Source organism: Pezoporus occidentalis, unplaced genomic scaffold (assembly GCF_034315485.1).
Source record: "Pezoporus occidentalis ecotype Australia unplaced genomic scaffold, CSIRO_AGI_Poc_V1 ctg84, whole genome shotgun sequence".
NCBI classification, from domain to species: domain Eukaryota; kingdom Metazoa; phylum Chordata; class Aves; order Psittaciformes; family Psittacidae; genus Pezoporus; species Pezoporus occidentalis.
Window position 1 is genome coordinate 497,202 of NW_026916203.1, and position 23,515 is coordinate 520,716.

At 39.6% G+C, this 23,515-nt stretch overlaps 1 protein-coding gene across 5 annotated transcripts in view; it reads left to right on the forward strand.

Annotated features, from left to right (window-relative positions):
• The window catches only part of EPB41L4A (erythrocyte membrane protein band 4.1 like 4A), a 127,467-nt gene that overhangs the window by 69,979 nt on the left and 33,973 nt on the right, over positions 1-23,515 (forward strand). For all 5 annotated transcript variants that reach the window (XM_062604234.1, XM_062604235.1, XM_062604236.1 and 2 more), the window contains exons 10-13: positions 9,646-9,737; positions 11,297-11,374; positions 14,467-14,579; positions 21,021-21,102. In XM_062604234.1, the coding sequence (XP_062460218.1) occupies positions 9,646-9,737; positions 11,297-11,374; positions 14,467-14,579; positions 21,021-21,102 (365 nt within the window). The remainder of the gene's footprint in view (positions 1-9,645; positions 9,738-11,296; positions 11,375-14,466; positions 14,580-21,020; positions 21,103-23,515) is intronic.

Sequence of the window (23,515 nt, forward strand, 5' to 3'; positions counted from 1 at the left end):
TCCCCATGTGAGGACCAAGGATTGCTTTCTAGACATCTCTGTCAACTGAGGACATGAAACAAAATAAGAGAAAAATGTGCTTTGATAAATTGTGTAGTTTGGGAATTTAAATGTAATAATATAAAAGAGATAATGTGGAGATTTTTTGCCTGTAAGTACCAAGTATTTCTGTGATCTTCTTCACAACCCCATACTGTTTTTTGTAACAGTGCCATTTACTTTGGTTTCACTGTGTCTGAACATGCAAGTGAATGATTTCCCTCCTTCGCAGAGTTCATGCAAAACCTCTGTACTACTTACTTTTCATCTTTCTCTTTCACCAAGCCACAAAGTGGTGAATGTGCAAAACACTTGCTTTTGTAACCTTTATGTTATAAGAGACAGGTCATTTTGAAGTCTGAAATTTTTGGTTTGAGGGATTTTGAAATTTGGGTTCTTTCAAGTCAGAGCAAACCCCCAAACTGTGCACTTAAGAATGATTTACACATTTTCAAGACATGCCTTCCTCAGTAGTTTTGCTTAGTCAGATGAAGAGGCCCAGTTCAGCTGAATTCAGAAAGTGAAGTTAGTAAAGACTGTTTTCAGGAGCCCTACCAACCACTGATGCATGCTAGAGGAATTTCAGGGCAATTCCAAGGCACATAATGCTTGCCATTCTGGTGGCTGAAACTTGTCTAGGTACAAGATTTTTGTGTTCTTTTAAACAGTCTTAGGAAACCCTGTAAATATGCTTTATTTTTTTAACCTGCTTTTTGTGTCATAAGTATGAAAAGTAATGACAGGGTAGTTCAACTGTACTCCTTGCTCTGTCACACACTATATTGCATCTTAAATTAACAAGTTCTAGGCAGAAATTTTTTATTTGATTTTTTTCCTCTCACAGTTTATTGGGAAGCTTGAACAGGGTTTGAAAAGATGTTCTTCCCATTCTAAAGTGCAATTTAACTTAGATTTCAGTTCCAGGAAATAAGAACATTTTGATCTTTAATATAATTTAAGAATTACAAATTACTTTCGTGTAATCTACATTTGTATCCCCTTCAGCTAGAGTGGCAGTGGAGGGTGGAGGTGAGCAAGCACTGTTAATACCTCACGTAGTATGGTTTAGGCTTGTTTTGGTTGGTTGGGGGTTTTCTTGGCTTTTCTTAACCACTTGCTGAGCCATCTTAGAAGGATTCTAAGATTGGTTCAAAGCTTGATAGCAAAATCATCAGTAATGAATATTTTTGAAGGAGAACTAAGATTAAAATTGCTGCATAAACTTAAACCCATTGCCACTGAGGTGTTACTGTCAGGTTTGGGTTTGTTTTGGTAAGTTTTTCATTAAGTTTTAATTGGTATAATATGAGGGTGAGATATGTTTGCTTCAGTATTGTCATGCTTTATGCAAACTGGCACAGCATTATTACTTTTAATTCCTGACTTTTATAATGTTCTAAAAGATTGACCTAGTATAACCAGTAATAACACATTGTTAACCGGTAATAATACACAGAAGCTATGATTGCTTAATGCTAAGCATTGTTGACCTAGTATAACCAATAATAATACATATAAGCTATGATTGGTATGTATTATGTAAATATATAAAGACAGAATATTTCCTATTAGGGTTGACAATTGATAGTATCCGGGTATGTGCCAAACCCAGGAAAGAATAATGTTGGGAAGCAGTAGCTTCAGAGCTACTGTTAATACTTCTGTTACATGTACATGCACGTATATTACATGTACACGCAGAGTGCTCTGCAGTGGAGCAAGGTCCCTCCTTATGTTAATATTCAGTGTGATTATGAAGAGTGGCATGTGGGCTGGCAAGATTCATGCTGTGGTTTTAGGTCTGGGTTTTTCTGTTCCTTCATTTTCTGAGCCTGGATTGGTTGGAACCAATATATGTCTTATCATAAATTGTAGCAGCTCAAGCCTGCCCTAATCACAGGTTTTCAGAATGTTTTTGATCTGTGGACTGGCGCAGCGCTCCACAGAGCAGATCTAAGTCTGGTGTCAGTGTCCCTCTTATCTCTGGAGTAATCCATCAACTTCGCACACAAGGGATCTTCTGGCCCTCAGCGAGAAGAACTTTCAAGTGTGTGGCTGTTCTTTCAGGCAGACTGGAGTTTGCTCTGCCTGGGCGCTGAGCTAGCTGTGTGCAGAGCAGCTCTGATCTTGAAAGCTGTGTAGTCATGCTGGCGTGGCAGAGCAAGCTGGAAGCTGATTGTGAAATGCAGCGTGGGCACTCCTGAACTAGTATGTCAGCTCTTGCAGTTCCAGAGGCATTTTGTGGTTAGGTAGAGCAGTGACCCCTCTGACTTGTCTCCTTTGAAGGCATTAGTAACATGCTTTCAATCTTTCAGTCAAGTGTTGAGGAGGGGCATTATGGTGGAGCACTCTACTAGTTACCCACTGTTAGTGGCGATCTCAAAGGCCATGCCAGATGAGGCTTCTTGCTGCTTTGAGAGGCAGCATGGGCTGTGACTGCATGTTTGGGTGACTGTCTATTTCTAAACTCATATTACAGTCAAGATATCTGCATCACCTGTGCCAGTCTCTCTCCTCACATGGGTAAAAATGGTGGTGAGGCTGTGGCAGTATGAGCTTTACCTTGTTTTCAAGAATCCAGGATGTGCTTTTAAAGCATTTTAAATGAGAGGAATATTTATGTTTGTCCTCACAGTTTTTTGATGTCTTGCTGTCCTGATTTCAGCAGTAGCAGTCATTTTTCTCCTTTTTAGTAGCTGGTGCAGTTCTGTGGTTTTGACTTTCGGCCTGGGAACAGCGCTGATAACACCAATGGTTTTTAGCTGCTGCTCAGTAATGTTTACGCTGACCAAGGGCTTTCTGTGTCTCATGCTCTGTCAGGGAGGAGGGGAAGCCAGGAGGAAGCAGAGAGAGGACACCTAACCCAAACTAGCCAAAGAGGTATTCCGTACCACAGCATGTCATGCAGTCATAAAACTGGGGGCAGTTACCTGAAACGGCTAGATCACTGCTCGGGTCGGGCTGGGTATCAGTTGGCAGGTGGCGAGCGGTTGTATTCTCTTCACTAGTTATTTCCCTTATTATTCTTGGTTGTAGCAGTAGTGGTTTTGTGTTATACCTTAGTTACTGAACTGTTCTTATCTCAACCCATGGGAGTTACAGTCTTTCGATTCTCCTCCCCATTCCTCTGGGAGTGGGAGGAGGAAGGAGGTGGAAGTGAGTGAACGGCTGCATGGTAGTGAGTTACCGGCTGGGCTTAAACCACGACAGTTCTTTTTGGCGCCCAAAGTGGGGCACGAAGGGTTGAGATAACGGAAGAGTGACCGAAGTGTGTCTAATTGTGGTAAGCATTCATTGTTTTGGATTAGTATTCACTCGTCACAATGCTGATTTATTGGCTGTCAGAGTTGTTGCTCTTTATCTCATAGTTTCAGCATGTTGTACCTTACTTACAGCCGGTATTTGCTGTCTTAGTGTTTATCAGCTTGGGGACTTGGGCTAAGGTTCTTGTTTCATTGTACTTTATGGTAATGACTTGTAATACAATAGACTTATTGATCATGAAACTGATCTGGCTTGCGTTTCCAGTTGGTCACCACTTCTGTACTTGGGAGGTATATAATAGAAGTGTATAGCACATCTTTTTTCCCCTCCTGGGGTGGTCAGCCTAGGAGGGAGATTCCCACACACCCTAGTGACAAGTAAAGCAGCTACTCAAAGTCTGACTACAACAGATAACTCAGCTACTCCAACTCCAAGCACAGCAGCTACACCAACCTCAGTGACAAGTACTGCAGCTACTCAAACTCTGACCGCAGCAGACAGCGCAGCTACTCCAGCTCTAAGTACAGCAGTTACACCAGACGCAGTGGCAAGTGCAGCAGCACCGTTTGAGAGTTCTGAAGGTTTTGAATGGCCTTTGGGTACCCTTGGGACCTGCCTGCTGATTGTGATGGGGATCACCATGTTGGCACACATACAGACTGTGTTTTACCCATGACTATTTTGTCCAATCTCGAAAGCTAAGCAGAGTCGTTTTTGGGTCTTGTCTAGGATTAGACAACAATATGAAAGGACCAAGATATTTTCCCTGAGGCTGGACAGTCATGAATGGCAGGGTGTGTGGGACAGTATGGGCAAGTACCTAGTTCACTGAGCCCCTCCAGTGCTTTGGAAGCATTGGAGATGGAAGGCAGCTGTATGGAGTCCCCAGCGACAAGTTGCAGAAACTGCTGAAGGGGAGGGTGAATTATTTTGAGCCTGATGGGCCCATGACACCTCAGGACATCAGGGCAGAGATGCAAGATAGAGATGGACTAGTGATTGAGGGGTGGACTTAACAATGGACACTATTGCCCAGGTTACTCACGAGTGTGAAACGTGCTGCAGTTAAGCAAGCTAAATGGTTAAAGCCTCTTTGGTATGGAGGACGACGGCTGAAGTACAAATGTGGGGAGGCCTGGCAGATTGACTACATCACACTCTCTCTCCTGCTCTGAAAGACTGTTACAAGAGATGGAGCACAACATTATGGACCAGATGGACTCAACAACTTTATAGGGATTGGTCCATGCACTAAAGAATGATATCTCTGTGTGTGTGTATGTATATATATGAGGTAAGAGTGATAGTATATTGAAAATGTGGGATCTGAGCATGATGTGAATGGTATGGAATAAGGGGTGGATACTGTCCTGGGTTCAGCAGTGGCAGTCATTTTTCTCCTTCTTAGTAGCTGGTGCAGTGCTGTGGTTTTGACTCTCAGCCTGAGAACAGCACTGATAACACCGATGTTTTTATTTGCTGCTCAGTAATGTTTACTCTGACCAAGAACTTTCTGAGTCTCATGCTCTGCCAGGGAGGAAGGGAAGCTGGGAGGAAGCAGAGACAGGACACCTGATGCAAACTAGCCATAGAGATATTCCATACCGCAGCACACATCATGCCCAGTGTATAAACTGGGGGCTGTTATCCAGAAGGGCTAGATCACTCCTCGGGTCGGGCTGGGTATTGATTGGTGGGTGGTAAGCAGTTCTATTCTCTTCCCTAGTTATTTCCTTTATCATTATTATTATTGGTTGTAGCAGTAGTGGTTTTGTGTTATACCTGAGTTACTGGACTGTTCTTATCTCAACCTGTGGGAGTTACGTTCTTCTGATTCTCCTCGCCATCCCTCTGGAAGCAGGGGAAGTGAGTGAACGGCTGCGTGGTACTGAGTTACTGGCTGGGCTTAAACCACGGCACTTGCCTTTTTCAGGATTATGAAAAGGTAGTCAAACAGCTCAAGAACTGGATACTGCTTCAAGAGTTATGACTGTCCTTCTGCAGCCTCTGGCATGTTCTCCTGCTTTCTCCTTTGCTGATTCTAGTCACAGATGTGATCAAAATTCACCGTACAAAACTTAAGTATTTTTCTGCTTGTTTGGTAAGCACAACTTTTTGATTAGAATATATAATTGCCAAAGCTGGTTCCATGGTGAGGGGAGATCTTCAGTGTGCAGGCAATCTGGTTCACAGTGCCTTGTCTTTAGTACACTGGGCACTCTGAAAGCATCAGGATGAGTAGCCAGGAGCAGCTTGTGAGGCACCAAACAGCACTGAACGTGTTTGGAACTGTCAGTTCCTATATATCATTAGTAAAAGTACAATAGATCTTTGTGGTTTTGGTTCAGATGTATGAGAATAATAAGAAAATAATAAGGTAACTCTTCCTGTCTGTAAGAAATTACAATTGTTCAAGATGCTAAAAATGTTGCCTTTTATTTCAAACAAGTGCCATGGTGTTAACAGGTAAGGTTGTCCTTGCTTTACCTATAGAAATCAATTTATTCTCCTGGGAAGAAATGCTGTACCTGGAAGATATTATTGCCTTCAGTACTGCTTATTTTATATATATGCATTTACAAATTGTAAGGGTAATCACAGTGCTCTTGCAAGCCTTAGTCTTAAAAAGTAAATGGAGGAAGTCCTAAACCTAGAGGTATAGTGTGCAGTGTCATATTGGAACTAGTTTCAGTAAGCTATTGAATTCTTCACAAAAGAAGTGAAAAATGATAAAAAAATTACGAATTGTCTTCTTTGTTGCTGAGAGACCTTGGAGATGAATGTCCTAGGCTTTCTTTCTCCCCTTTTAGAAAAATTTAACTGTTCTATTTGAATTATTACAAGCATCCATTCTGAGGCAATAGTTTTCAGACATGCTTTTCCTTCAGATTTAAATAAATAAACCTCAGTTTGTTATCAAAAAACTTGTTGGCCCATCCCCTGATTTTTTGTCTGTTGTTTATTTTCCAGATATGAATTCCATAACTTGTTGATAAGTTGGATCTATAGGCCTATGCTGTATTTTCCTGGGTGCCTTTGATTGCTGTGTACCAAGTATAGATGTTTAAGCACTTTCATGAAAATTTTTTTGTTAACCGGCTGAGATGAGCTTTCTTCTGCCTTAGAAAATAATGCCTTCAAATGATGGAATCAGTAATGTTTGCTGGTCAGATCTTTCAAGCATATGGCAACGTCCATATACTGTCCCTCTTTTCATCACTTACTGATTTTGTTACATGTTACTCTGTATATGGGAAAATTTTCTTAAAAAAGAAGAAAACATGGACAAGCATTGCCTTTTCGCTTTTTGGAATATTACGCTGAATTGGAATTCAGTGGTGTTTGAACTGGGCTAATAATAAGATACAACAGAAATGCCTTATTTAAAAGTCTCTTTAAAAATCCTCCAAACACCCATGGCTTCTTCTCTGCTTCTTTATTCCCCCATCTCACAAACTCTGTCCTCCAAGGTTATGTAATTAAATAAATTTAAGTGCAGCAGAGGATTCTTTGCATAAAAATCAAGTTTAGGAGTGAACAAGAAGGAAGAGTTGACAAAAAGAAGGAGCAAGATCCTGCATATTTAAAGTGAGTCACTGAGTTCTTTCCTAGCAGAAGTTAAATTGACTCATCATGTTGTATAAAGTTTGCAGTACCATGGGCCTAATCTGATACTGTTCTTTAAAAGTGCACTGGTGTCTACAGTTGTGTGGGTTTATATGAAATCACATCAAATGACAGTCTGATCTAGAAATTGTAATGTAAATTAAATCATAACATATGAAGCTACATTTATGTTACGTGTAAAATAAGCAAATGAAGAGTACCCCTTGACATGTCTGCTTTGAAACTTTAAAAATGCAGTATGGTCTTTCAGTGGGTAGACTCTTGTCTCTGGTCTCTGGTTTCTGGTTTTACTTTTTTTTTGCTCCAAGTTAATAATTCCCTTGTGAATCTTGCAGAGAGACAAAATCCCTATCAAGCCTGAAAGGAACTGTAGGAATATATTTATAGGACTATAAAGGACTATGTATTTATATTTATAAAATATTTATAGGAGTAATGATGATTTTCATTCCTTGGCTATTTAATGGGACTGATCCAGACAGCCATTTAAACTAAATAAAATAATCTATGGGAGGAAATAAGAACATATCTATGTCTCCAGTTTGTTTTGTTTGGTGTAGTTTTTGTTTGTTTGTTTTTGTGGTTTTTTTTTGTGAGGAAATGAAATCTCAATTATTGTAATCACAGGTGCAGAGTTCTGCCTTTCACTGTTACTTGTTTCATTGTGGAGGAAGGGCTGGTAATTCATGATTTTGTGAGGCTGTCTGGCAGCTGTTAATATAGTTGATTTTTGTTAGAGGTGAAATTTTGAATTCTAGGCAACATACTGAGTTAGTTCACAGTTTGCAAGATGATTGCAGGTCAGTCAGTATACCTCATCAAATAAAGAGTGGGAGAAACTTCCCAGAACTCTAATCTATGTATGTATGGCACTGAAGAAGTATAACTAATGGAAGGGCATCCGTTTCCTAAAATCAGCTGCTGAAAGTAGTATGAATCATTGCCCTGTTTGTAATTCACATAGCAGGGAAATGGACTGAGTTTTGTTACAGATGGTATCATATGACTGAATACCAGTGGGACTACTCCACTCTTTGTGCAAATCACGGATACAAAACTCCACACTTAAGTTCAGAGTGGCAGATACATGGAAATGTAATTTATGTGACCATATATGAATGTTTAGCTTGTTGGAGACTGGCAATGTGGTGCGTCTGTTGCTTTTTCTTGTCTGTTGGAACTGTTTTATAGTTTGTATGCGTTGGACTTCTCTTTCATCTCTCCCTGCCTTTTTCTCATGTCTGCTGTACTGACTGCCAGTTTACAGTGATTCGGTTTTAAGCTGTCAATATTCTTTTTTTGTTGTCTTCCGCGGGAGACTTTTTTTATGCCTTTTATTTACCTTTGATGCTTTTCCTTGTATTTTGAATTATTTTGAAGTTAAATATTTTGTTGTGGGTTTTTTGTGTTTTTTTTGTTTGTTTTGGTTTTGTTTTTTTTTTTTTGTTGTTGTTTGTTTTTCTTGGTTTTTTTTTTTGTTTGTTTTGTTTTGTTTTTTTGTTTGTTTGTTTTTTTTTAAATCTTTTTCTGCTGTGACCAGCAGGTCAAAGGAGGTGATCCTGCCCCTCTACTCTGCTTTCGTGAGACCTCACTTGGAGTACTGTGTACAGTTCTGGTGTCCTCAGCATAAAAAGGACATGGAATTGTTGGAACAAGTCCAGAGGAGGGCCATGAGGATGATCAGGGGACTGGAGCACCTCCTGTATGAAGACAGGCTGAGAAAGTTGGGGCTGTTCAGCCTGGAGAAGAGAAGGCTGCGTGGAGACCTCATAGCAGCCTTCCAGTATCTGAAGAGGGCCTGTAACGATACTGTGGAGGGACTCTTCATTAGGGACTGCAGTGATAGGACAAGGGGTGACAGATTCAAACTTAACAAGGGAAAGTTTAGTTTGGATATAAGGAGGAAGTTCTTTACTGCGAGGGTGGTGAGGCACTGGAGTGGGTTGCCCAAGGAAGTTGTGAATGCTCCATCCCTGCCAGTGTTCAAGGCCAGGCTGGACAGAGTCTTGGGTGACATGGTTTAGTGGGAGGTCTCCCTGCCCATGGCAGGGGGGTTGGAACTTGATGATCTTAAGGTCCTTTGCAGCCCTAACTATTCTATGATTTTATGATTCCTTCCTCTCATCTTTTTTGTTTCCAGTTTCACCTTTGTTCTTCTCTACATCTTTTGTGCATTTTCTCTCTTGTGTTGCTTTTTTCACATTAGTTTGCCACAAATCTTGAGTTTCTTTCTTTTACTTATTCTTGCCTTTTTCTAGACTGTTTAACAGAGCCTTGGGACTGTATTTTTTGCTTGACATATGAGGGGCGGTTTCAGTAAACATCAAAAACATACTCTTTGAAAAAGTCCTTGTCCTTTTTAATTAGAAAAAAAAGGTGGTATCTGTGAACAATAATGAAGGCACAGCAGTGTTTCAGTAATCTCCTTTCTCTTTTGTTTTTGTTTTCTGTTTCTCCTTTTTCTTTCATTTTTCAGAACACTGAGGAATTGATTCTGTAAATAATTATTTTCAGGCAATGAGAAACTAAAAAGAAAACAAAACCTTTTTTAAGTGAGGATTTCTACAGAATTATAGAACCTGCTTTTCTTGATACTGCTATCTTTTCTTATGTGCCTTGATATGAGATGGTCAGTTCTTGTGTTCAGTAAGTAAAGATTCACTTCCCTGGCAGAATCCCTTATAACAATATTGATTTGCTTTGTTTTGTTTTCAGTGCAATGAAACTTCCTTCTTTTTTGAAACATGTAACAAGACCACATGCAAACATCTCTGGAAATGCTGTGTGGAGCATCATACGTTCTTCAGGTGAGCCATGCAGAAGCTGCAGTTTCACTAACCAGAAGCAAGGCTATTGTGTTGATTAAGAACACTTTACTCAGCACAGTTGAGTACTTACACCTGTTTACACTCTAATGTGGTGTAACACAGGCTTGCTGCCTAGAAACACATTTTTGCACTTGATTATAGAATGCTTTTAAAAGGTGATGCCTTCCCTTTTTTTACAATGATGTGAAACAGTAATTTTAAACTATTTGTTTGTTTTGTTTTGTTTCATTGATTTTTTTTATTTTGGTTGTTTCTCTTGTCTTAGAATTCTTTTTGAAACAGTATCTCATGTTGCATAAAGTAGCCTTTAACAGAAGTATCTACAAATGTATGTGCACGATTTAAGCTGGCATACACATTTAACCATAAAATTTTCTGTAGCAGCATTTACTTGATTGAGGCCTTTGGATTTCAGGTATTACTATTTTCTACAGTTTACAGAAACTTTTTTTTTTAATAGAAAGTCTCATTGAATTTCCATAATGTTAGTTATTGAAATGCATAAAATTTTTCCAGTATTACACATCTCAAAACACTTTCTTCACTGTGGCAAAAACACCAACAGAAATGTGCAAAGGTGCCTAGCTAGGAACTGATCAATCGGATGCTTGGGTCTGAATTTAGCAGTGCTGTAAATGAGTGTCGTGGTTTAAACCCTAGCCAGACAGCTTGTTCACTCACTCCCAGTAAGTGGTGCTGGGCTGGAAGCAATCGAGGCCCCCCCCCCCCAGGCTCTCCCCTTCCCCACTCCCGGAGGGATGGGGAGGAGAATCGAAGGAGCGCAACTCCCACGGGTTGAGACAAGAACAGTTCAGCAACCAATGTACAACACAAATCACCACTGCTACTACCAACGACAACAATGATAAGAGAAAATAACAAGGGAAGAGAATACAATACCACCTGCCGGGAAACAAGTCTGACCCAGAAGAGCCCTTGTCCTTCTGGGTAACTCTCAGTTACATCCTGGGCATGACGTGCTGTGGTATGGAATACCTCTTTGGCTAGCTTGGGTCAGGTGTCCTGTCTCTGCTTCCTCCCAGCTTCCCCTCTTCCCTGGCAGAGCATGAGGCTCACAAAGTCCTTGACCAAACCAAAACATCCTTGTTATCAGCTCTGTTCCCAGGCCAAAAGTTAAAACACAGCACTGCACCAGCTACCAAGGAGAAAAATGACTGCTGCTGCTGAACCCAGGACAATGAGTAAGCTCAGAATCCCTCCTGCAGTCTCCTTACTGTGACATGGTGTTTTTGCCCACTCCTGTGGAATATTAAGCAAAAGGTTTCTATTGCCAGCAGTTTATAGTAAACTCTGAAATAAAGAAGTGTGTATTCAAAAGAGGAGAACATATACATTGTTGTGTGGCGCTCTCAACCCTGTAAGAGTGTGCCTGTAGGTAGTAATGAAGAGAAACTAGCAGAAAAATATTTTTTTTGTAACCTGAAGTTTGTATTTTTCTTTTCATTTTTTTTTTTTTGAAGGGGACTGTAATTGAGACCTATCTATGTAATTTGTTGTTCTATTTTCAAACTACATAGAGTGCCAGAGAATGAATCAAACTCTCTGTCAAGAAAATTCAGCAAGTTTGGATCCATAGGTTATAAACATCGGTACAGGTAAATTCATTTCATTGTTTAAACTTCAGTTTGTTCCTTCTTTTATCCTCTTCAATGAAAAAGAAAAATCCCACCCAGACTGTGACTCAGAGCAGTTCTGAAACAGCATGAATCAGAGTCATTTTAACAGACTCCCTTTGGAAGTCTGACAGTTTGTGAGTAAATGTGGGTTACTTCTCATTCTCCAGATCCCCAGAGTTGGCTTGGGCCTGCTGTAGCCCGTAGTGAAAGTGCAAGGAGCCTTGGCAGTGCTTTAAGTCAAAATCTCCTTGTAAATTGTGAGATTATGTTAATGTCCTGAAACCTGGGAAATGCCAGGACAAGGAGAATGTTGCTCCCACCTTTCTTATGGAAATTAGCAAGGGATTGGTACAAGGAAGTGTATGAAGTCTGTAATTGTGATGCCCTTCTTTACAGCTGCAACTGAGTGAGGGCTCCTGATCCTAATGGTTGTATTTAATCCTGTAACAGTACTGCTGGTACAGTGCTGTTGATTGAAGAATAAAAGTGAGGGCAGGCCTGAAAGGAGGTGTGGGTATCTTTTTTAACTGGAATATCTGTGAAGTTTGGGTAAGCATTCAAGACTGCAAGCTGTAAAAGATGCAGTAACTTAAGACTAAGGGTATACAGGGAGGACTTGGTCTCATTTTTAGCCTGAATTGGGAAGGAGAGTAGGTTTAACATCTAGCTGCTGTGTCACAAAGGTCTAGCAGATAAAGGATGTAGTTAAAATTGTAAGATGTCAGAAGCCCAGTAGTTTTTACTGAGTTTTACTGAGATTTTATATTTTTAAGTCTGTTGTCCTCGGTCAGTCAGAATTCACCCTTGGATGTAAGATCTCATTTGTAAGATAGGTGTTGCCAATGGAGAGATGACTATGTGAGTTCTGAGTCGGAGCTCATGTGACTGAGTCTGGACTGTGTCCAGCAAGGATCACTGGTGTGTTTCTGTCCCATCTTCTCTCTTCTTCAGAGTATTTCATAGTAGTTAAGATTATTTGGGTTACTGTGTTATCTGGCATGATCAACCTCCCTCCTACTGTAGGCAGGAGAATGATTGTACTGCCTTTCGGATTTCTAGTTGGATCAAGACCCGCATTATCCCATCTGTGAAAATGGATAGGAGTTCTGGATTCCAGACAGAGTACTGTGGATCACAGTTTCCTCTGTTGGACCATTTTGGCAGATTGGAGCAGGGCGCTGGTGCTGGGACAGAAAAGGTTTTGTCCTGACCAGGTCATTGAAAAAAATTTAAAAAACCAGCATGAAGCACTTAACTACATTTGTGTTATTCCTGGTGGTGGTGTGTTTAAGTTCTTCCTTTTTTAATCGGTTTCAGGGGTAATATGTGATACGACTTGCCATGTTGGGATGATGGTCATTACTGGCAGCTATGTTTATAATGTTAATTTTGTCTAGAAAACATGAAAGTACATATTTTCCTTCTAATACGAATTGTTCCTTATTTTGCTGCAGTGATTCTTGAGAACTCCCCCGACTTAAGTTGATGTTCTAGGAAATGTGGGTTGTGACATCGGGTTGCACCCTGCTGGTTATACAGCGTTAATGATATATAATAGTTATAGTCAATTGGTGATTGACATGTTAACTTTTTTCTTAAAATTCAGAGCAGCAGTAACAGCATTTACATGTGCTTTGCTTATCCATCAGCTTTGATTATCTCCCCTCTTTACCTTTGGTCTCTTGTTTTAGCAGCAAAAGCAGTGACGGTGTTGTGTATCTGTACACATCTCTAGTATTTAAGTATAGTTGCATTGGAGTGTGCATGTGTGGGGACTATTACTGTCTTTTTGCTTTTTAATTTTCTACTTCTCATTAGGTAGCAAATAGGAAGGCAATTTCCTTCTCTTAAAATCAGATGCTTTAGTGAATACATGGAAGTGTTAGTGTTCTTGGAAAGTCTTATCTGCAGATGTTTTGTTAAAACTGCTTCTGGAATTTGCAAGACTGGCATGGTTGCCAATGAGCAGGAGTACTTTCTGGCTAACTTAGGGAAAAAAAAAACATTAAACTGGTCAAAAATCAGCGTTATTGTGATGTAATTTTGGATTTTTGTGTCCTTAAATTATTTTACAGATTTTGAGAAGATAAAAATTCTGCAGTGTTGGCTGCGGCTATTGGTGAAAATGCAACCCATATTTAGTGGAGGTATTCACAAAATTCAGAAAATCTATGTATGTGATGCCTGTGTGGTTGCTTGGCACTTGCTAGTAACAATACGTATTTCCTTTTATGTCTTTGAACTGCAGGTGCTCGGGCAACTGGGAGTTAATAGTACCAGTTGCTTCTCTTATGTGTAAGTTTCCATAAGCAAGCACAGAATTTTGGGGAGGAATACAATGCCTGCTTTGCAGTTTTGTGATGAACACTATATTCCACTTAGTCACATGGAAAGGAACATTACAAAGAGCATAAAAGAATTTATTTAAACTTATTTGAACTTATTTATATTGTGCAATGAAGAAGAGCATTACTATAAATGGGAATCAGGACTTCTGCATGGATTATTATCATTTTGGCCTGTGCTAGTGGGACTCCTTTATTCCAGCTTGCTTTGCATGCTGTTTTCCATGCTCTTTAGGTTGTCATTGTACATGGCAGAGAAGTAGGCCTCTTACTGACTTGAACTGAGCAATGTTAAGTATGTGTTTTCCTGAGGTGAAAACTTAGAAGAATTCAGAAAGTAAACAAATAACTTAAAATCATGTTAGAATTATTTGAGGTTACAAAAGGTCACATTGTTTTTTCCTATTCCTAATAAACCAGCATTTTGTTTTAGTTGCTTAGCTCCTCTTGAAAACGACAAATATAGAAGAGGTTGGCACAGTCTGTTGATGATTCTGCCAATGCCTGGTTCAAAACTAAAGTCAGGGTAGTGCTACTTAGCAGAACCAGAGCTGGGATGAAATGTGAAAAGCTAACAAAACATGTTGCCCAAACCCCATGCATTTTTGGTGTTTTTTTTTTTTTTTGGTGGTTCTTTTGTTGTTTTGTTTTTTTTTCAGTCTAAAGATTCTCTATTTCTTTGATAACCGTCCAAGTGTTTTCTCATGGTTTCCTTGTGTTTTCAAGTGGCAGAACATTTTTCCAAATGACCAGAGACCCTTCTGTGCAGCTCCCGCGGCCTGACCAATGCGTTGAAAGAAGTCGCAGCAAGACTTACCCCAAAAGAACACAACAGACAGGTAAGTCCTTCTCTACTGGGCCTGTGCAGAGGTGTCTTCTTTAGTCTTTGGTTCATGTAGTTTTTTGAGATCTGACTCAGAACTGCTGCAGTGTCCTTAAGATTCTCTCAGAAAGGATTCTCTCATTTGCCTTAGGTCAGTCTTTATACCTGGCATTAACTGAATCTACAAACTCCAACTTTGTGGGTAAAAGAGATGGTGTGGATCAAACATAATTAAACCCCATTTCTGTAGGTCTAATGCAAAGCATGAAAGGGCAATTTGAAAACAGGCAGTGAAAACTTGTTCTTTTCAGCTGTCCTGTCTCTCTCTCTAAAGAATTTTATACCTTCTTTGGTATGCCATTTTTCCAGCTGCTTGACCCAAGGTGTCTGTATCATACATCCTCTTCCCAGTTCAAGGGCAGTATCCCTTTATTTTGATATTAAGTGGAACAAAAGTTAATGAGATGTCCTCTGCGATTTAAACATCCTTCAGATGTGTGAGCTGCAAATCTATTCTGCATGCTGAAGATGCTTGGGAATGCAGTTTCAAGGGAAGCTGGAAGTTTTGACAGATGTTAGAGGAAACATGCAAGAATAAACACAGATCACAGGAGTCACACCCAGAATAATGGGTGCTTTCTGAAATATAGTAGTAGAGGCAAAAAGCTTTACTAAAGTCAAGCTCCAGTTCTATATGTGACTATGTGTGTATGCTTAGCTTCATCTATGACAGCAGTCATATGGATTTCAGTCGAACTTATCTATGGAGTTAAGTGTATATGTGGTGTGTTAGCAATTGGAGAAAAAACTTGTCTGGCCTTTAAAATGTAAGCAGGTTTCTCTTTCTCATGGGCTAATATGGCATTATAAACTTCTGAGGGTCACCACTTTAAAAAGGGAGCAGGTATATATATATATATGTGGAAACTTGCCATGTTTATTCTGGATGCTGTCTAACAAAGTTAGTTTAGTTTAGTTTTATTTTGTTTCTTATGTGTTGTTGCCAGTAATAGGATTAGCCACAGCAGTGGTTTAGGGGGCAGTTACATGAACCAGTAGCAACAAAAGCATGGCTGTAGCACCTGCAGTCTTCATTGCCTCCATTGTAAGGTATGTGTGAAGTTGCTACAGCCTCTAACCTCTGACATCTCATTAACGTGTTTTCCCTTGTTCCTTCTCTTTGTATATATGCTCTGGTGTTATGAACAGTTACATAGTGTATGTTATTATTTTTTTTCCTGTCACTTGAAGGTAGGGGTTACCTATCTTTCGCAGAGATGAGATGAGTGGCTAATGTTTCGTTGGTCCATTAAAGTATGCTGAAGTCATTAGGATTGTAGCCACTTGGTGAACTCTGGGTTAAGAGTTCGATTAGATGCCAAGAGAATTGCAGAAAATATGTACTTTAATGTTTTCAGTAAAAATATTTGTGCTTTAAGAGAGGGATTGATAGAGATGATACTGTGAACAGAGAAAAAGCACCTTTCTTGTATAAAAGCCACTGCTTTTGACTGATTCCGCTGATAGGATATACAGTGCAGACAGTTTGGATTTAGCATGGCAGATTGTTATCCTAGAATCCAGATTACAGTGGTTTAAGATGCAGTAACCTCCCTTTTGTCATTTGTTTAATATGCTTCACATCTCAGGTGTTCTACGGTTAGTGTGAAAAACAGATCAGGAAACTTCAATGGCTCTGTAACCAATGTTTTTATATTGGTGCTTTTTTTGTTGTTTTTGTTTGTTTGTTTGTTTGTTTGTTTGTTTGTTTTTTGTTTTTGTTTTTTTTTTTATTTTGTGTAGGTTTAGGTTGGTGTTCAGGTTGGTGTTCAGTTGGAGAAGGGTTTTTTTTTGTTTTGTTCTGTAAAGTCTTAGATGTGAGATATGAATAGCTTGTTTTGTTTGTTTATTGTATTTCATTTCCACTGAGAGGGAATTACAGTTGCATTTTATTCTGATTGCAAATTGTAAACTCAGTGTTGGAGCAGGATGTCTCATTATTCTGTTTTACTCTCTTAGGGCAGGACTGGTAAGGTTCAGCTTTTGCAACAATGTGTTGTGTGAAGGCATTAATTATTTTGGCTGAATTCTGCATGTGAAAAGCTTTTTGGGAATGTCTCTTCTGGGCAAACACTGATGTGACCAGACCTGTTACTGTAGGTCTGAGTTTATTCAGTAGTGAAAAACACATTGCTTAGGGTTTGTTGTTTGGTAGCTGATGACTTGATTTGTCTCTGCCTTGCACACAGGGTAGTTGTGTAAACTAGTGTAAAGTATGTGCTACCATTCTGATTTAAAAGGCAGGTTGAGAATTGGGTAAGGGTATTAAAATTACAGTACTGTCTGTATTATAATAGTCCCTTAGCAATCACAGGCTGTCCCTGCCCTGATTAATTTACTTACTGCCACTAACTTACATATTACCCCAGACCCTGCTTTGCCAACCTCAGTCACCGTAGCTAGAACCATTGGTTGGCTCATTCAAAGTCTCAAATCTTTTCCCAGAAAATTCTGAGATGGGGTTTGAAAGTTAAATTTTAGAATTGGGGTAGTTTTGTCTATTTACTTATTTATTTACCTTGAGCTTCACACTTTAAAATTTATTTTAAATCCTAGGCATTTTAGTAGGATGGATGTGACTGCTTCTGCATTTCATGCATGTGGTGCGAGACGCACAAACCCTTGAGGCTACAGGGTTGGAAACTAGTTTGGCAAATGTTATCACAGAGAAGGCGATGCTAGTGTAGGCATATGGAAGTCCATTAATTTTTACAGGCTTTTAGTAGCACACAGTGCAAAGCATGAGCTCTTCTTGCATGTTTTCCTTTTGATCATACTATATACTGCTTTTATGAATAGATTTAAATACAAACACTACTTTCAGGTAACATGAGTGAAATGGCTTTAGTTGATAAACAGGCATGACAAGTTAATTAGCTTGCCAGTCTCCTGAGGTTTTGGACATTTGAATTTTTGAAAATGTAATGGTCTATTTAAATTGAATGCACAAATCAGAATCAAGATGGCAATAAAAGGGTATCAAACTGTGCATTCACCTTACTGGAAAAGTTCAGTGCAGTGAATGCTGACAGCAGCAACTAGGAATATTTGCTACAAATGAGATGTTCAAGATTTCTGGCTATCTGCAGTATTTTTGACACTCCTGTTACCTTGGTATACAACAAAAAGTGGCAAAGTTAGGTTACTGCAATGTGGTTTGTGTTTGGACAGTTTTTCTGAAGTCTGTTCTTTTATATTAGGGATACTGTATCATACAGAGGTGTATGTTGGTAAACAGTTCTCTAGTTAGTAAAAGATACACGAGGTGGAACATAGGTAAAGACAATTGTTACAGTTTCTGTAAGTGTGGGCAGAAAGTTCCTAATTAAGCTAGTAATTTGCGCAACAGAATTGTACAGCAAGGTCTTATTTTTTAAAAAGCAAAGCAAAGGTCCTCATTGTGGGCAGCGGTGGAGTCAAACACAGCTAGTATGAGGTTTTGTCTCTGTAGAAACCTATTTTGTATTTCTGTATTTATTTGTATCTCTGCCTTTGTGTGTAAGTCATTGGTATGGTTCTCCCTCAACTATGTAAATGCTAAAATAGAGTAGTAACTAGGGAACTCAACAGTGAGAAGCAGCTGCCCCTGCTTTAAGGATTTACTGGTCCTGGCTGCTCCAAAAGCTGAGGTGCTGCATATAGGCTCTGTAGCACCAGTCTTTGCGCAGAGTTCGAGAGGGTTGCAAAGGCATCACAGACCTTCTGCACTTGGGTGGACGGACTCTGTATCTCACAACCCCTCATCACCTGGCACCCAGAGGTGACTTGGTGTTGCAGAATGGTAGTGCTGTTGCCAGACACAGCAAAGGGTCAGTTTTGGAGGTGACTATTACTTTTGTAGCACTTGACTCTTAACTCTTTTTCTGAGAGCTGTTTCATAGTTATGACGTATTTTGGAGCATGAGTTCTTATTGCTCCATCAAATTATGAGCACTCTGATGACCTCAAAATTGGAAGCTACGTCATTTGCATTGTACTATATGGAGTACTGAAATTATTTCCTTTGTTTGAAAAAGTCGTATCTTTGCTGGTTTCATTACTTCTATGGACTAAGTTATTTTATCTTATGTACTATCTATTTTATCTTACGTACTTGATGGCGTAGGAACTAAATGCATCTCTATGCAAAACAGTATGGTCAGAAACCATGAGATATCCTTGTGGTTTAGCATTTTAACCTACTCCATTTTCATTTCACTACCTTCCTAACCTAAAGATGGGAATGTCATCTTTATTTATTTGTGATTTTGACTGCTGGCATCCTTCTCTGTCTAGAGGTCAGAGGAAGAGTTTTTGTATAGTCTTCTATGGCCTTAATGAAGATTGGTGATACTTTTTCTGATCATTTTCTGATCCACATTAATTGAAGAAAGGCTTTCGTTCAGTAATTCTGAAGTTATTACCAAGCAGGTCCTAGTGGCTGTGTAGCAACTGCTTCATTCCTGAAAACAGAAAATAACAGTTGTTCAGTGAGTCTGGAGCATGGGTTGTATCTCACTGTGTAAAAGAGAGGATTCAATAAGAATGCCAAAACTTTTGTTTCCTTTCTGTCTGAGAATCTGTGCCCATTCTGCATTTCCTTCTTCAGAATATTCTACATTCTTCCTAATGCTTATGCTTTTATAAACAACAGAAAGTGCTTTGAAGGAGCAAATACTGTGCAAGACAGGACCCAAGCTGCTTCCCTCCTGTGCCAGGCATTAGTCTGAAAAACTTAAGTAGGGAAAGGAGTAAACTACGTAATGAAAAGTAGTAAAGTCAGGCACCTAAAGAGCTCAGCTGAGTTGCTTCAGCAAAGGTGACAAAGGCCACTTGAGACCCTCTGCAGCATATGAACCATCTGCAGAAGACTAGCAGATTTAACCTGCAGGAAAGGCAATTGATGGCCAGACAAGATGCCTTAGGATATCTCAAGTACTTGTGCTGAAGTAGAGGAAAGTCCAGAGACTTTACATGTCAAAGGGCTGATATGGAAAGTTGAGGGAGATTGTGGAGATCTTTCTCTGAGATTGTAGAGAAAGCTTACAATGCAAAACCTCATCACAGTTTAAGATGTTAAGATGTTTTAGCCAAGCAAAAGGGCTTGGAGTTTATACCGCTGTATTAACAACACTATGATGTTGCTTGCTTGTCCCAGAGGACGATATTTACTTGTTAGCAGTCTTATAGGCTTCAGTCAATCTGTTTCATTATCTTCATGAACATGCTCAGAATATATCCTGTTCAAAGCTGTATACATCATCAGTGGTTTTGCTTTGTTGTTTTACTTAGCAGCTGCTTCTGGAGGTGATAACATTTTGTAAGAAATTACTGAAATTGCTGGTTATATGGAAAGAGAATGTGTGATCTGAAGAAAAATTACAGACTAATATTAACATCACACCATGGAAACTAAAAGTGCCAGTAGGACAAACTTGTATTGATGATTAATATATGCACAACAAGCTGAACAGAACAGTGCACTTTTTGTTCATGATACTGAACAAATACATCTGTAGAGCATAATATTGTCATGTGACTTTGATTTAAACCCAGTATAAAATACACAGATTCCTTTGACCCTCAGTGCTCCTAAGTCATGAATACCCAAATCTGTCTGAAGCCTGTTATATGAGGGCTCAAAAAGAGGGGAAAGTGCACGTTCCTCCAGCTTCTTCAGGTTCCTTTTTGTGGCGCAGGTGGGGACTGCAGTGCCAACACTGCGAAAAGTAGAGTCAAAATGGAAAGAGCATGTCACACAAAATTGGAAACTAGTCAGATAACTTTCAAATACTGGCTGAAAGTTTCTGACTCATTGAAACTGATGCTTAGCTGTCTCTGTCAGAGTATTATTCGGTATTGTCTCTCTATTTACATTATTAAGTTCATAATCCATTGATTTATAGTTATTATTTTCCTGGTCATAACTTAGGATATATTTGTGTTGCACTGTGTTGCTACATCAATTTAAAATGGTTTCTTAGAACAAGCATACTAGTTTTGCTTTACTATCTAATCTAACAATTGTTTTGGAGGCTATAGTTATTGCAGTGGGGATCCCCAAGCTTTTTCATAGCTTGTATTCTACTTAACGCTTTTCTTCTTATTGTTGACTAAGCGGAGAATTCCTTTCTGGTGTGGCAATGTCATAGACTCAGTTTGAGAACAACAGCTTTAAACCCCTTTGTCTTATGTGCAAGACTAATGAATTCCCCCATGTTAAGCATGTTAAACTTTCTTAGGAGGGTAAGACATAAAAATGTGATCTTTATACGTCCTTAGTAAGTAGTGCATGTACCAGATGTCTTGTGTATCATTTTACCTCTCATGCTGCACTGTGTTCAGTATGTGATTATACTGAATAGGGGTGCAAGATATTTGCTACAGGACTGTTCTGTGGTGGTTTTCTTTTTTCCAGGATCTAAGAACATGAGCCAGATTACCACAAATGACGAGGATGAAGGAACTACCAAAATTATTGCACCTTCCCCAGTGAAAAGGTATGTAGACCAGCAGTTAGTTCCCTTCCAGCTTTAAAGACATTGTGTATTGCATTGGATAGAGGAACACATTTAGTAATCATTAGTAACAGTTTATCATGGCCTTAAGTTCAGGATCTGCTCACAAAGGTCAGAGAGTGCTGGCCAGTAATTAATTTTATCAAACCCTGATCATCTAATGAACCTGGAACAGGGATTTCAGGTGACACAGATTTTGGAAAGCCGCAAATTGGGGCAAGTTAATGGGAAAGTAAACAGACTCAGTTTTAAATATGAAAAAACAGACAGTGACCCACTGGCACTGGTTACGATAGTTACGTGAACTGCTATGTGCCTCTCCCCCAGGAGCTGTGGGCTGGCTGGCAGGGCAGTCGGGGTGTAGGTCTGCCTCTGCGCAGGGCAGGTGCTGCTTCAGATATGTGCACGAAGAGCTGGGCGTGGCCTCTCTCCCAGCAGTGCTGTTATTCTAGGAGTCCATTTGCTGTCACACTGTTAAGTCCAGAACAAAGCTCATGAGTGTTCGTGCTGATCCTTGGGAGCAAGGAATTGCCAGTGCTCCTCTGAACTTCCATGGTCTGCTGTGTTTAATGCATCTTTGGTTATTATGCATATTTCAGAGAAAGAGATGAGGCTCAGATTCAGAAAGGGATTTATATCTCCACCCTTAATTTTAGGTGTAATTTGGGTGCCTGAATAAAAAAAAAGAGTGATTTAACAAAACAGTGAATAAAAAAAACTTGGCACCTAAGTTTTTTGCTTAGTTGCCTGAATGTCTGTCTCTGCATGCCTCATACCCTGGCAGGTTTTTTTTTTGAGCTGAATAATTCTGTCCTTATCTTTCCATTGAAGCTGTGTGCTTCACATACAGGGTATCGGGACTGACCTCTGAGAAAAGATCTAAGATTTACTGCAAATTCTTGGTGGATAGTGTTTCCTATTGCCTAATGTTTAAGGCAGAAAAGAATTGCTGAGTTGAATTGCTTTGTCAATAAGAGGGAAATTCAGTCAAAAATTCTAACCCTTAGAATATTATACTGATCATGGGTTAAAAGAAAGATTATAATTTTGACACTTGGTCATGTTGAAACTAGGCCACTGGGGAGAAAACAATGCAAAGTTATGTACATACCTGCAGGGAAGGTGCAAAGAGGACAGAGCCAGGCTCTTGGTGCACAGTGATAGGACCAGAAGCAACAGGCACAGACTGAAATGCTGAAGATTCCCTCTGAACATCAGGAGGCATTCTCACTGTGAGGGTGACTGAGCACAGGTTGTTCAGAGATGTTGTGGAATCTCCAGCCCTGGAGATAATTCAGTAAGCATCTGGGAATGGGCCTGGGCCACTGGCTCCGAGTGGCTGTGCTTAAGCTGAGGTTTGGATAAAGTGATTTCCAGAGGTCCCTGCCAACCCCAACCTTTCTGTGATTTGTTAGGGGAGAGCAAGAAGTACAAAGCAAGAAGTACCTTTATTCCATAGTGCAGATAATCATACTGGGAAGGAATAATAGCCCTTTACTACAGCTTATGCTACAAATACTATGTATAAATTTTTAGCAATGAACAGTTAAAAAGAAATGGATAGGCCTATTGTAGAGCAAGAACCAAAATAAGGGGCTCTCAACATGGCACCTTCAAGGTTTAAGTATTTAGTTTCTTACTTTTTAAACTTGACAGTTTAAAAGCAATTCACAGAGTCTCACTGAGTCAGAGTTTTAAACAGTGCTAATCACTTCCATCAAAAAAAGTATTGGAAGTTGTTTTTCTTGCATTGAAATTTATTTGTTTTCCCTGTGTCTCTCTCTGCACATGTAAAACACCTTTCATGTCTGCCAGCCTTAGTGTGCATGGCAGGTAGCACACATACTTTGTGGAGTGTTCATAGCGTGGTAGTTTACTCCATCCTGTGTAATTCTTGCATTAATTGTTCATGATCACAAAACAGCTTTCTGCAGCTCTTAGAAGCAGAGTTTTTGTAGTTTAACATCTCATTCACAGCAGAGATACATAATTGGTCACTTCTGCATAAGCGGTATAAATGCAAGGTAAACCATAAAAACCCCCAACAACAGTAATCTCACATGAAATCCAAGCTCTAACCTTTTCAAGGACTTTGAATGAACTCAGTTCCTTTTGGAGCTGTATGCCTGGAGATAGTACTAGTGTCTGAAAAGCTGCCATGCTGTAGCTCTCTACCTGTTAACTGTGTGTCTGCTCTGAATGAATAATGGCCTAGTAATCTAATGCAGTGGAATCACCTCCCAAGATAATTTCCCTCACTCTCTCTCTCTCTCATTTTTTTAAGATTTCAGAGCACCCTTTAAATGTCTTCAAGCGCAGTTTTCAATCTAAGTATTGTTCAGTAGTTCATGCTATGCAAAACCGATTGGTTTTGGCAGTACAGGATGGAAGTATA